Source organism: Apostichopus japonicus, chromosome 9, assembly GCF_037975245.1.
Source record: "Apostichopus japonicus isolate 1M-3 chromosome 9, ASM3797524v1, whole genome shotgun sequence".
NCBI lineage: Eukaryota > Metazoa > Echinodermata > Holothuroidea > Aspidochirotida > Stichopodidae > Apostichopus > Apostichopus japonicus.
The window spans coordinates 20,194,503-20,210,225 of record NC_092569.1 but is presented as its reverse complement, the minus strand read 5'-3'; the positions used below and the strand labels follow the sequence as shown (position 1 = coordinate 20,210,225).

Below are 15,723 nucleotides of genomic sequence, written 5' to 3'. Positions count from 1 at the left end.
AATAACAAGAAATAAGCTGACTCTTGAGTGACTACATATATTCAACGAATCTTCAAATGACATTTATAAATATATGTTAAAATATGATTTTATTTTTCTTTCTATAATCATTTGTAATAGATTAAAGTGAAATGATAATCAATGATAATTGAACACGATGAGAAGGGAAGGGAAAGAGGATGGATATTAACTAGAAATAGATAATTGATATGGCTTTGCTTCGCCTGTACCATTAATGATCAGCGAATAAATAAAATCTTAGCCAATTCTTCGTCCGGCATTATCCGTGTTTGCCTACAACTTTTAGACTATTACTGATATCGTCGCCCAACAAATTACGTAATATATACTAATATTAATCTCTGTTTCTTGATGTTCTTTTTTGTTTTTTTCTTCTTCGCAGATATTTCTCGAATAAATTGCCTATAATTTCTGGATCGACAGAAGTTTTTATAAAGAATGATAGTACATAGACTGTTTTAGAATCATTAATGTAGAATGTTAACAACGATAACTTTTCCTGCTTTGAATTTATTTATAGTTTGTTAACATACAGCCAGAGTAGATGATTAAATCCTGGTGAGAAAGTATGTCAGTAACAATTTAAAACAAACGTCAGTATTTACCTATCACGTTGTAATAACCGATGAATTTAACCTGCAAACAATAGAACAATTATACTAATTCACTTTGCCTAATAAGCATCTGTACTAGAATAATTCTGTTTCTAAGTAAGTCTGTCAGCTGAGGTTATTATTATCAGCTCTAACGTAAATCTGTTTTTATCATTCAGAAACTACAGGCAACGATTCACACACATCAGTCAATCCACTAGTGATATGTGAGGTGTGTAAGGTAACCAGTTATTATAACATCATTAATATAACATAAAGGAACAAACAGAAAAAAACACGACAACCAAGCAAAATAAGGAAGTTGCTAACTTCCAGACACTTACTTGAATCGTAATGTCAGTCTACAGATTACATATTAAATTAAAATAAAGGGGATTATAGTAGCTATTTACCAAAATACTTACAGGTTCACTCTGTGCTACAAACATTAAATATGCATCATTATAAGAATGATAGCAGGAGGTCTAAACACGGATATTTAACAATTAACTAATTTTAATGTGTCCTGTTTCTTGATTTTCAACATTAATGATTTTTTTTGTCACTGCCGATGGTGATCAGTTTATCATCATTCTCTGTGTATGATGTTTAAGTTATCTCTAGATCATTCAAAACTGAGAAATTAGTCTAAACATCTACAACGCACTAGACAGGCCTTATCTTCATCTCAGTATACTTGATATTATCATAGGAACCAGACGGTGTATACCAGGATATACCTGACTTTACATTCAGTGCTGCATGATAGTCACCGTTGCGGGAACGTGTCCTACATTCCCGGAACCACCAGCCACAATGGTAGTCATCCGAACATCCTCCATTGTTCCTGTCCGAGGTACTGAAGATATTATTCAAGCGGTTCCTGAAAGTTGAACCACTACCTGAACATTAAACAATAAAACTATAGTAATGTCTATTGAGTTGAAATAAAACATAAACATTCAACGTCGTGATAGATGGTATGCATCATAGTTGGGAAATTATCTCTAAACATCATGAGTTACAATATTATCAACTATCCAATCTCTATTATCATATTATAATGTCTGAAGATAAAGATAAAACAAAATTACAGGGAAGAAGATCCGGGCAGACGGCTGGGCATGAATCTCTCAATTCCTCCCAATTTTGTGCAAAGGCTCAATTTTGACAACTTAAATACAATTTTAACGAAAAATAATGTGCCGTTGAAAAGCAAAAACTAAAATTGACATAGGGTCTTTCTCACGGACGTGATTTTCGCAATGTCACATGCCTCTCTGTCCCTGAAAGGTTTTGCACTCCCACCCCCACCCCCCCCTTCCCACTCTCCAATTGAATTTCTTCCCGCTACACCTGCATTTGAGTTACTAACAGTAAACTTGAGTATGGTCCAAAAGACATTGTTATTTTACATTAGCGTATATCTGTGTATGGTCTGTAGAAACATACATAAGTAAGTTCAAACGGATATTTCCACAAAATCATATTGGTAACAAAACTACTGTAGCGAATGTATCGTGAAAATTATCAGGGATAGTGTCAGTATGTATTACAGTCTAATATATATTTAATGTACCATGTAAGCTCCTATAATTCCCATTACATTTATCACTGGAACGTGCTCACTAAACTTTTTCACGCTCGAATATTTCAAACAAATTAAGAAAATAATGTGGTTTACCTTTTCTTTTTTGATCGATTGTTTGGCTTTGCTTGGGAATAGCTCGTTTGAGCGATGTACTACTTAATACTTTAGAGGTGTTCTTTTGTCCACCAATCACAAGTTTGAATACAACATATCATCATATTAGTCCCCCTCGAGTTTCTAGGGCGGGCTTGTTGCAATCGCCCCGACATTATCATTCTAAACAGAAGGGTTTCACATTGATATTTTAATTAAAGCAACGACAACTATAATTTAACTGTTTGGATTTTAAATCCTGATTACATCGTATCAATTTCAGAGAAGAAAGAGACAAAAATCAAGGGAAAATCAACTTTGCTTAATCGATTATATCGCAGTCACTTATTTTTGCTAGGCTCCATAGACTATCTTTATAAATCAATAAGTCATTACCCCAGGCTGTAAATACCGTATGTGCCCTCTACCGATCGGTGTTACCCCATGCACCGACGCCATAGAATATACAAGGTTATAATAATATATATTACTCTTTGATTATCACCACGAATGCATCATTAACATGGCCGACATGAGTATATTTGTTTTACGACGTTTGAGCATTGATTATCTAATCACACAATAGCCTAACTGTTTACAAACCTGCATTTCCGCTGTATTCTCCAATTCTAGACAGTCGATAGTTGTCACTTTCATTGTTGATACGGAACCGGTCAAATTTAGCATAGAATGGATCACCATCTCTGCTCACAAAATCAATCCGGAGTTGATAATTGCCTTGATTGGTGAGGTGATACAATTTATCGTTACCCAACCAAAACTCATGACTGACATCACCAAAGCCTCCTTTGTAGCTGATCCAGGTCCGATTGAAATCAACAGAACCATTAACGCGACGTTGTAATACCTGATGATGGGGAGAGAAAAATATTATACTAAAACTGTTATACCAGTTTCTTTTAAAAGAGATGTTATTTATTCTCAAATATTGAAGCAAGCAACTAAATTACATGCATGTGGTTGTCTAAACTAAAGATGCCAGCAACTTCTCCCCCATTCTCAATCCGGAAAAGAAAAGACATTCATCATAGCGCCCAAGGTCAGAGGTGAAACTCCAAGAGGTAAAAACTGCATATGGCCCATCGTTGTATATATCAAAATGACAAAATAGATGTGGTTCCTACGTGAGCTATGACGTAATAAGGTCAAAAATGCCCACAACCTTACACATGTGTAAATAGGATATCATATTCTGATCGCTTATAGTGCATTACTCATCAACGTAAAACGCCACAGGTTCAGTGGCGGAGCTAAGGGTATTGGTCAGGGGGGGGGGGCGAGAATGGTCTGAAGGGGCGCTTTCAACCCTATCTAAGCGGAGCGCCACCACAGGTTGGCGCGTAGCGTACACAATTTTTTTAAGTAAGGATACTCCCTAGATCGCCGGAAATGACCCTTTCCGGGCCTGGCTAATTTGCAGATAAACGAAGAATTAAATAGGTGTCATCGCCAAATTACACCAACAAAATGTGACAAATGTCAATATTTATAGATGAGAGCGCAATAAAAAAGTCAATAATCGTGAATAAGTAAAAAGTGGTAAAGAGCTGAAAAGGGCGCCCGCAGTCAATTTGAGTCCTTCAGGTGGGGGGGGGGGGGGCATCCGTTCCCCCCTGACTGTATGGACGCTCCGCCACTGCACAGGTTATGTGGTCAAAGGATGTAAAGGAAAGTGTTAGTGTAAATTATGCAATGCATTAAAATGAAAAAAGAAAATGATTATGCCTTTTTTACAACCTCAATGAGTAATGTAGAAAATTATAACGCAAAGAGGAACAGTTTTACACTGTAAAACTGTAGACGGTGAGCAGATACGGGGTTGTGGTGGTGTCTGGGTGCGGTTGTGTTGGGGTGGGGTTTGTTTGGGTGGAATAGGGTTGCTGTTTGGGTTTAGTGTCACACCTCCCCTCTCTAGGAAAATCAAATATACCGTCTATACTAAAGGCAGTTATAATAGACTTACCGTCCATCCTGCTCCGTCAGTCATATTATACAATGTATCGTCTACAATATAGGATGTCTTACTGGACTTACCGTCCATCCTCCTCCGTCAGTCATATTAAACATATACAATATAACATATATACTATATGATGTCATACTAGACTTACCGTCCATACTCCCTCGTCAGTCATATCATACATATACAATATATCGTCTATACTATAGGATGTCATACTAGACTTGCCGTCCATCCTCCTTCGTCAGTCATATTATACATATACAATGCATCATCTATACTATAGGATGTCATACTAGACTTACCGTCCATCCTCCTCCGTCAGTCATATTACAGGAAACATCAAATGATGCTCCACTCCAGTTAGTTGGTATGATGGTATAAATACCATTAGTAGTGTTTCCAGCATCGTACCAATCCTTACAGTCGGTCATGTGTTTTGTACAATTCACTCCATTACCATGGTAACCACTCATGCAGTAACATTTGCGTACATCGTTACGGACTCCACAAACTGCATCAGAGCTACACTGGTAGAGATCATTGTAGTTCATTACTCCATTATCACAGGTTGAAATCCTTGTACAGTCTTCATTCACGAGAAGCGAACCATTCTGAATCAAAAGAGAAATCAAGTCATAAGAGTTCAAAAGTTAAATTATGATTTAAATAAAACCGACAGGAAAATTAGGACAAAAACATTTGAAAGACAAAACATATAATTAAGCATCTATGGTTCACTGTATGCAATATACTATCAATATACTATCTTCAATCTTGTACAAGCAGAGAGAAATGGTTAATTAAACCTTTTTTTTCAAATACAAGACGAAACAATGCAAACAGACACACACACCAATCAAATAAACTTGTATTTAAATAATATTTTATTTGCAAGAAGAGAACAGAATTCCACCCTCAAGCTTTATTTTGCACTGTTATTATCATAATATGGCATTACCAAAATCAACACTCCAAAAAGTTAAGAAAAAGAATACTAATAATTTAAGCTATTTTATTGATTTACTCTTATTTTAGTCTACCTAACTCGTACAAGAAATTGTGCAATCTTGTTAAACCTCCCCAAAGATTCCAAGATAGGTTAAAATATCATCTTAGATTAAATTATGTAGGATACAATTGTCTGTGTTCCAAATGCACAATAACTTATTATGAATTCAAATGGTTCTAACAGCGTAAAATCAACTTGGCTAAATTGAGCGGGTGCGTGAAGATGATATAGCTTGTTCAGAAAAAAGACTAACTTCACACTAAACGCTAAGTCAAGATGCAGTTTTACTTTACTGTATCGGGGAAGACACATAACGGTCCAAATTAGCTCGCAAATCACTTCACTGATATTTGTTTCATGGTACAGACTGTTGATAGAACCTTTGTCTTTGTTTTGCGTTATTCCTTTGTCTTCTTTACCAAGAACAACGAGTACAACGGTACATTCTTCCATGCAGATATATTTATAATTCCGTTGTTACCAAAAATATGTCACGTCAATTCTACAAACAACTTGAAACTAAACTCCGCCGTACATTGTCAACAACTGTACAATCAGGCTTATCGATTAGTTTATTATATAACTTGAAAATGAAGGTTAATGAACAAATATTTAATGATTCCATCTGGCTCCCATCATTTTTTATCCATTTTTCGAATTTGTATTACTCACATGTAAAACGCAACAGTTGACTGAAACTTTCAATAGGTTGCACTCTAATCATTCTTAAAATGAAACTTGACTAAATTGAACTAAATAATAGCAATGCTATGATAATTAAATATTTGAATTACATCGAAACATTATCGAAATAAGGCTGTTCCTAACTCTTACCTGGATAACACTGCCATTACTCGTAAGGCAGTTTGTACGGATCGTGGTGTATGATGTGGCGTCAACCGGAAGCGAGGTACCCTCATTACTTGACCCAAGTTCACTGGTAACTAGAATGTGAGTAATGTCATGGTAAAAAAGAGTGAAACAGATTTAGTATTGCAAACGTTGTTTATTTGATCTGCTGTCTTCACCAAAAAATGTTTTATTGTGGGGTACTCTTGCAATAAGTGCCTCACAACAATGTACAGTTCTGGCAATATTGAACACACGGATATTTCCTAAACAGATTGAAACTAGTATTAGCCGGGAGGGGGTCATATATTTATCAAATGATAACCACGAATGTAAATGAAGATGTTACTGATGTTCTGTGGGCTCACTTCTTCTTTAAGTGCATTAACTAACAGTAAATTGTATGAAAAAATTAAGGAGGGAAGGGGAGGGGATTTATTAGATGTAACTTAACAACATAAAACAAGGAGCTTACCATCATTGGTAGTAGATACTTCCAATTCCTCTGCTGTCGTAGGGTATGAAATGGTGTCAACCGGAACCGAGGTACCTCCATTGCTTGAACCAGATCCACTGGAAACTAATATGTGTAATTACATGGAAGGAAGCAGAGACGGAATTAGTACTCCAAATATTCGTTACTTGATCCCCTGTCTTCACCAAACATGTTCTATGGTGGGGGTACCACGAACCTGAACAACTAATTACAGTATAATATTACATAATAACCTAGGCATATGGATATAGTCCTACAACATTGTTACATGCAGCCTAAGCCCATGTTAAACATGATGACTAAAGTTCACATTGAAAATATGACAGGCAAAACAAAACAAAAGTTAGAAGTGTTCTACAATATCAAAGAAGGATTCAAATGCAAGGTATTTGGGGGTACGGTTCATCTCAGCATAAAACAAGTAGCTTACCATCATTGGTAGTAGATACTTCCGATTCCTCTGCTGTCGTAGGGTATGAAATGGGGTCAACCGGAACCGAGGTACCTCCATTGCTTGAACCAGATCCACTAGAAACTAATATATGCAATTACATGGAAGGAAGCAGAGACTGAATTAGTACTTCAAATATTCGTTACTTGATCCCCTGTCTTCACCAAACATGTTCTATGGTGGGGGTACCACGAACCTAAACAACTAATTACAGTATAATATTACATAATAACCTAGGCATATGGATATAGTCCTACAACATTGTTACATGCAGCCTAAGCCCATGTTAAACATGATGACTAAAGTTCACATTGAAAATATGACAGGCAAAACAAAACAAAAGTTAGAAGTGTTCTACAATACCAAAGAAGGATTCAAATGCAAGGTATTGGGGGGTACGGTTCATCTCAGCATAAAACAAGTAGCTTACCATCATTGGTAGTAGATACTTCCGATTCCTCTGCTGTCGTAGGGTATGAAATGGGGTCAACCGGAACCGAGGTACCTCCATTGCTTGAACCAGATCCACTAGAAACTAATATATGCAATTACATGGAAGGAAGCAGAGACGGAATTAGTACTTCAAATATTCGTTACTTGATCCCCTGTCTTCACCAAACATGTTCTATGGTGGGGGTACCACGAACCTAAACAACTAATTACAGTATAATATTACATAACAACCTAGGCATATGGATATAGTCCTAAAACATTGTTACATGATGACTAAAGTTCACTTTGAAAATATGACAGGCAAAACAAAACAAAAGTTAGAAGTGTTCTACAATACCAAGGAAGGATTCAAATGCAATGTATTTGGGGGTACGGTTCATCTCAGCATAAAACAAGTAGCTTACCATCATTGGTAGTAGATACTTCCGATTCCTCTGCTGTCGTAGGGTATGAAATGGGGTCAACCGGAACCGAGGTACCTCCATTGCTTGAACCAGATCCACTAGAAACTAATATATGCAATTACATGGAAGGAAGCAGAGACGGAATTAGTACTCCAAATATTCGTTACTTGATCCCCTGTCTTCACCAAACATGTTCTATGATGGGGTACCACGGTCTCAAATTCATAATTACAGTATAAAATAACATAATAGTTCAGGTATATGGCTTTAGTCCTACAACAGGTAGTATGACATCAAAACAGCAAAAGGTAGAAGTGTTGTACAATGCCAAGGGAGGATTCAAATGCAAGGTATTTGGGGCGGTGTTCATCTCAACGGACCAGAGCCGTATATCTACGACTCTGCAACGGTCTCTTACTTACAAATAAAGTTGGTAACATTTTTCTATGCTCTGCTTTCTTTGGGAATACGGAGCGTTTGCGCAAAGGTAACATTGACTTATGATCAACTCAATGAAGGAGAAATATATTTTTCTCGTTTCAATTTCAAATCAGTTTCTCATATTCCTGAATACCCCCCCCCCCCTTCACCTCCTCCCTCCACCGCCCTAGTAACAACGTTGAGACCAGGCGGTAAAGAAACAAAGACCATAAGTGAGGTTAATCAGGAATGATTGTTTTTGAAGAACTATTAGCGTGCCAATTTGGTGAGTTCATGCCATGTGTTTCATAATGCACCTCAAATCAAACAATAACAAACATATTGATAACATATCCGTTTTTTTTATTACCAATACATTCAAACCAATACACACATGCTAAGAGACTTGGTTGAGGTATATACACCATGTGATCAGGCTCATGTGATCAGGCTCATTAATATGAAATTGTATTGTGAATGACATGAGGAACTTAACAGGATTATGGTCATTGATTGCTAGATTGTGACTTAATGTTTCTACGTATTAAATGTGGTATAAAATTACAAAGAGGAATAGGCTCAATATCCTTAGATTGGGCAGACTTTGCAACCATGTAAATTATCTGGCAATGGACACTAACTCTACTTGCTGAGCTTTTCTGTAAGTGAATTAATCTTTAGTTATTAACTTCAAGATGTGTCTACATTTTGAGGAAAACATCTTTTTCAGTGTCTCAATCTCTGCGAAGCTTTGATTAAAATTTAAAAAGGAATAAAACAACATCCAACGCCAACACAAGCTACACTGTACATAGTCTCAACTGTTTATGATTATTTTAGTCAATAGTTGGGTGCCAATATCACAGGTGAATACAGTAAAAAAAGGCCTTTTTTGAACAATCTTCACCTACATAAATAATAATGTAACAAGCCGACAGTTGGATATGAGCAAGCATAAATAACCTCTTAGATTAACAACCAAACAAATTTCAAACGACAGTTTTGGCATAAGCAAATCAGAAGGAAACGAAAGAAATCATTCACAGCAGATCACAGTGTTTAGAAAGCTTTCACAGAGTTGAATGTTATTGGAGTTACTATTATTTAACACATATATATATAAATTAATATATAAAGTTGGTTGGTTGGCGTCTATCTTGGCGCAGAGTGCTCTATGTACGGTGGACAGAGCGAAATATATGTTGAGACTAGTGGAACACTAGTAGTTGTAACTCATTAATATATATATATATATATATATATATATATATATATATATATATATATATATATATATATATATATATATATATATAGGCCAATATGTATATATAAGCTTGATATAACGTTTTCTTGTTAGTATCTTGACCTAAAATATGGCGGGAAAGGCATTAGCGGAATAATTTGATATTGTTTATTATCACTTAAATTGGAAAAGATCTAGTGGAACTAGAAAATGAAAGCCTTACCATCTGTTGATTCTTTGTAACAACTTCCTCCTACACCAGGAAACTTCTCCGCAAATTTACACAATCCTAAAAGCGAAATGAAAAGGCATATCGGACTTTAATAATCATTACACGTTTGTCATGGGAGCATCTCTGCGTTTCAAGAGGGAAGGGGTGGGCGCGGAAGGGTGGATTACCCTTTCAAGAGGATCAAAGTGCCTTTAAGCATAATGGGTTTTTTTTTTCAGAATGTTGAACTTCATCGTATAAAATGAAGTTACATCTGTTTATAACTCATTTCCTGAATTAAAGTTGTTCCGGGTCTGTTTTATATGTTTACTTTTATTGATTTTTTTATAGCATTTGCAGTCAATGAGCTGAGTCTTTGATTTCTTCCTTTCTTTAATATACACAGAAGTACGTTTGTATTCGTTATTATTTATTACATACGTTGATATATAGGTCACCGGCTACACGTTAACTGTTTTCATAACTTGATATACTCATCCAAATATCCGATTATAAATATAAATGAAAGTTATTTAGTAAATTTGTGTAACCATAGACACACCAAGTTGAAACAGAGTATAGCAATCACCCAATTACACTATACACACAACGTCACATCACTGCTGACAGAATAAAAACTGTATTATTTGAAAATGGAAATGAAATGGAAAATGAAAATGGCTGCAGCCCCCCCCCCCCACCAACTGTTTTGTGAAAATTCGGGAAATATGCTGAGAATTTTTCGGCCACCTACTTAAAGAAGAATAATTTGCAATGTGTTTTTAATTTTTTGGGGGGTGAAAATTCGGGCAATATGCTGAGAATTTTTCGGGCACCTACTGAAAGAAGAAGAATTTGCAATGTGTTTTTCAATGGTTAAACTGATATTATTATTAACGTTATTATTGTAACGACTTCCCCAATAATTATAACCAATATGGAAGGGTAATAACAGGGAAAATGTAACCCAATTTTTTTCGCGTTCAACATCTTTATGTGCATGTCATATAGGCATTCATTGGTTATCTGCATGTGATGTACTAACCGATGAATGCCTATATGATAGCACATTAAGATGTTTCACGGCGCGCGAAAATTGTGGTTATATTTTTCGGGCAAGTCGTTACAGCCCCCCTCCCCCCCCCCCCCCAAATCAAATTAGGCTCCTACGCCTATGCTTGACATGGGACCATAAATCTGCTCCATACTTTGAAAATTAATTTTATTTGAAAAAATGAGTAAATCAATGCACAATGGTGGTTGTTAATCTACAAGTTGCATGAATGTTCACTTTATTTCAGTATTTATAAATAATTTGAAATTCACTGCACAACTTGTAAGTTTGGTTAGAACTTGGACTATTATGTGATTTTTGTTATTTCAAAAACAATGGGTAAGTTAATTAAATGTAAAGATGAAAAAATGACTTAGGTTTCAAGCTACTGGCTGTATGCATGTTTACTATATTCATTTCGTCAGAATATATGATACGGAACGGACAAAATATGTACAGGTAAAGAATACTCACTGCCGGCTGCTAAAGATGTACCAAAACATGCAATGAAAATAAGGAGATGTTGAAAACATAAGCTACTTTCTGTTCCATGTTTGTCAGCCATGTTTTTCGGTTGTTCTGGGATTTGAACAGAGTCTGATTGCAAATGTTCGGTACCTGTTCTGATGTACTATGTCGATTTTTTTAGAAATTGCCATATGTTGTCGAGCTATTAAGAGATTCATGGATATTGATCAATTCACTAAAGGTTGGAAGTTTAATATATTTTACTTTATACACAACAGGGAAGTTTAACGAATCGTGGGAGGCTAATATGTAATCAGTTAATAAAACGGGAGGAGCCAGGAAAAATGACTGGCTGATTGGCTGACTGGCTGACTGGGCATGCTGGCTGGTTGTCTGGCTGGCTGGTTGTCTGGCTGGTTGTCTGGCTGGCTGGCTGGCTGGCTGGCTGGCTGGCTGGCTGGCTGGTTTGCTGGACGGACGGATGGATGGATGACACTGTTGGACGATGTAGGTTTAAATCACAATCCATGTAAATCCATATTCAGTATACAGTATATCAATTTGAATACGCACCAGTTTCTTGACGCGTAATTAATATTCACAATAAGGTTTAAATCGTACACATGGCGATTGGTCATTAATCAGTATAAATCACTAATCAGTATAAATCAAATACATCAGACTATTGAATATTAAATAATATTATGAACAGGTTTCTTTTATTTCATATCTTCTTTTTTCACAGTGTTGACAAATGGCGGTTCTTCCTAGCAACGTACAATTCATTTCCTTATGTTTGATGTTCATAATGGCGTCCTGTTTGGCCATATAGACGAACTGTCAATTGTGTGGTTGTTTGTTTGTAATATTCCTTCCATTGTTTTTATCATCACCGACTTTAACTTCCTTAATTTTATATGCACTATGAATAGATCACAAGCAAACGATGAATTAAACGATAAGGAAATCAAACTAATAATATCTGCAAAGGCAAAACTGACGTTAGAAATTTTGTCGATTTCTTTACACGACGTTTATCACAAGATAACAGTGAAATAGTGCTTAATGACCTCTGTACTGAAATAGAAACATTATTGCTTCGAATTGTGAACCGTGTATGAAGAATTATTCCATATAATTAAAGAGCTTTACAAATTAGAATATAAAAATGTGGTTAATAGGTGGATGAATGTTACTTCTTCCTTTTAAGTGCATTCCTCTTTAACTCAGTACTCTTTCTTATATAGAGATTCTTCTGAGTCCATTCTGCGGCAGAAATTTCAAAAATAATGATGTTTGATTGATTCAGTATTTGGGCTCATGCAAATTTATTTCGTCTCCCACCAGAAAGAATACGACATTTGAGTATCATGTCAAACATATTGTGACAAATAATTTAGCTACGGTAAAATAAATTGTGATGTTGAACGATATTGTATTCTGCGAAATATAATGAAACATGTATCAATGAGATACGATGAAGCTAAGGGAAAATATGTTTTCTATTATTCGTTGGTTGTAAAGAAAATTTACTATTTGTACCGGACGGACGGAGTTACATTTTAAAACACTATGTTCATGAGATTGATGCGATAGATGATGGTAAATGAATAAGTATGGATGGATGGATGGCTGGCTGGATGAATGGAGAGATGGTTGGATGGACATTTTAAGATACTATGTTGATGAGATTGATATGATGGATGTGTGTAAATGAATAAGTATTTAAAGCTACAAAGATTCAGCTTGAACTAATTTATCAATGAAACTGAGTCTGTAAAGATAACTTTGAGTCGAGCCTACCATTACACGAAAGCTACTGTTCGTAATAAATATCAATTATACATTAAATCAATGTGACTGACTACATAGGTTTAAACTTACCATAGAAGTATAACCACGTCATGGTAATACTCTAATGGTCTAAGTCACCCAGGTATATTAGTTTCTGTGCAAACAGAAAGGTACGGTATAACTTACCGTTAGCTTTCTATGGAGTTTACTTACCACATCTTAAATAGTCGGTGATGAATAGTATATGTTTTTTCAACATGCAAAAGTCGGAAAATATAAAGTCATGCATGTTCATGTTTTGGCCATGAAAACAAAGCAAAATAGGCATCTTGACAATTGACTCTTTGCAAACAATTGTCGGAATGCCATACATACATAGGACTTTCCATGTTGGTGTCAGTGAGGTACATCGTGATGTGTAGGACGGTGTAGCTTTACACATATAGGAGTTAATACAAACATGTACCTTACTGCAATAAGTCACTTTGGATGTAGGCGTCATTTAAGATTTCGCCAAAACCCACGTGAAGCATACAGCATAAGTTAATATTGTCTATGCCTTACGGTCTGATCAGGCCAATGATTGATCAACCGACTTGTTGAATTAATAATAATGAGTATGAACGGCTTCGTTTCTATTTCATTTGCTCTTTTCATAGTGATAACAGAACATGGTTCATCATAGAAATAGCACAATACATTACTTTCCTCTTTATTAATCTTTTCTTTTCATTTTGTTTTTCATAATGGCGTTATATTTGCCCATATTCTTAAATACGCAACAGTCGGTTGAATATTGGTTAATATTATGAACAGGTTTCTTGTATTGATTTCTCCTTCATTCACAGTGTTGAAAAAACTTGGTTTCTCTTAGCAACCTTAGATTTATTTCTTTGTCATTAATCTTCTATTTTGCTTTTTATAATAGCGTCTTGTTTGAACTTTACTAGGAACTGTCAATTTTTTGTTTGTTCGTAATATTCATTCAGGTTTCTATCATCTCCTACTTTTCATGGCTTTATTTTATATGCATTTTGTACGGCTCATATGCTAACAATGAATTAACAATAAGGGAATCGACTTATAGTTTCAATTAATACAAAACATAGATTTGTTGGCCAAAAGGTTATTTAAATATGTAAGAACAGACGACTGTACACAATCCGGATGAATATTAGCCATCTCCAATTTTCAATGAATAAAGCAATGCTATATTAACAAGAACGATTGTGACCATATCTAGTTAATTTTATCCTTTACACTTTGTTCATATTAAAGCGAAAGCGGAAGGAACAAAGATTAATGAATTAGATTGTCAGATTGGAGAAAAGATCCATGTCTGCTCTCCTAAGGTCTAATAGTTTGCAACACATATCTTGATAACATTTGATGTCCTCGACTGCGTTCCTCTTCGGTTACCCCTCCCCCTCTCCCCGCGGAAAGGACTGCTACCCTGACTGCCGTGCGGGTTGCTCGATCACTTTGGTATATCATGAAAAACGATTCAATTTAATATTATATTGACCATTCTTAGAATTGTGTTTTCTCAAATGGTGAATGTACGATTCCGAGTCCTTCACAACCTCGTGCAAGTCAGTGAATAGTGAACGAGCGTTCAAAATTGTCATTTAGTAATATGAGTAACTAAATAAGGAACATTTAATATAATCGACAAGAATGCAGACGGATTAAACCTGGAAAAAACACTGGGCTAGCATGCTCCATACACATGCACTAGTTGGCTTACTGTACATACTAAATCGTCAAGAAATCTCTAGGTCTCTAAGTCCTTTCAGAAGATCGCAATAAGTAAACCCTACTATTCAATGTATAGCTGACCGGTTGGCCATGTAGATACCTTCATTTTAACGAATCATAACCATATAAAATGTTATTTAAGCGTGGGAGCCCAAATTTTTCGTCACTTGCCAACAAATCTCTTTGCTCACCATACATATATATATATATATATATATATATATATATATATATATATATATATATATGTGTGTGTGTGTGTGTTTGTGTATATATATTATTCGTCAATACATTCGCTCATGGCGCAGTGACACATACACTGCGACAGCAAAACAAAAAAGTAAACATATAGTACAATACAAAAATGCAAGAAAAAATGGGCAACAGTGAACAATTAATTAAAAAATTTTCATCACAGGATTCTTGAGAGAGAGTTCAAAAGAAGCAAGAGATGGACTGTGTTTTATTTAAATATTCTGGAAGGCTGTTCCACAGAGAAGGAGCAGCAGTAGCAAAAGCTCTTTTGCCCCATCATCGATTTGAGCGATTTTCACACAGAAGTAATTTATTGTGTGATCTCATGAAACTGCGATTTGCATGATATGGTTGCAGAAGTTCTGACAAGTAGAATGGCGAAGTTCTAACAAAATAGCGATATGTGAAAATCAATATTTTAGAGATATTTTATGGATTTTACTTACCATATCTTAAATAGTCGGTAATGAATAGTATATGTGTGTCCGGCATGAAATACTCGGAAAATATATAATCATGCATGTTCATGTTTTTGCCATGAAAACAGAAACATGTAGACATATTGAAAATGAC

The 15,723-nt window shown here is 35.5% G+C and overlaps 1 protein-coding gene across 1 annotated transcript; it reads right to left on the bottom strand.

Annotated features, from left to right (window-relative positions):
• Positions 1–12: 12 nt before the first annotated feature.
• LOC139973126 (ficolin-1-A-like) lies at positions 13–14,292 on the bottom strand. The gene is made up of 7 exons (XM_071979565.1): positions 11,350–14,292; positions 9,834–9,899; positions 6,616–6,720; positions 6,126–6,235; positions 4,585–4,893; positions 2,902–3,166; positions 13–1,516 (listed from the first exon to the last, which is right to left on the bottom strand). Exons 1-7 carry the CDS (start codon positions 11,438–11,440, stop codon positions 1,281–1,283), a joined length of 1,182 nt encoding a protein of 393 aa, XP_071835666.1. The 5' UTR covers positions 11,441–14,292; the 3' UTR covers positions 13–1,280.
• Between the last annotated feature and the right edge of the window lie 1,431 nt (positions 14,293–15,723).

Excerpts from the sequence above, each read along its gene's own strand:
- LOC139973126 (XM_071979565.1), bottom strand. The coding sequence starts at position 11,440 with ATGGCTGACAAACATGGAACAGAAAGTAGCTTATGTTTTCAACATCTC. Across the intron at positions 4,894-6,125 it reads GTAATGGCAGTGTTATCCAG|AATGGTTCGCTTCTCGTGAA; the intron begins GTAAGAGTTAGG and ends CTTTTGATTCAG. Across the intron at positions 3,167-4,584 it reads CTGACGGAGGAGGATGGACG|GTATTACAACGTCGCGTTAA; the intron begins GTAAGTCTAGTA and ends CCCCATCATCAG.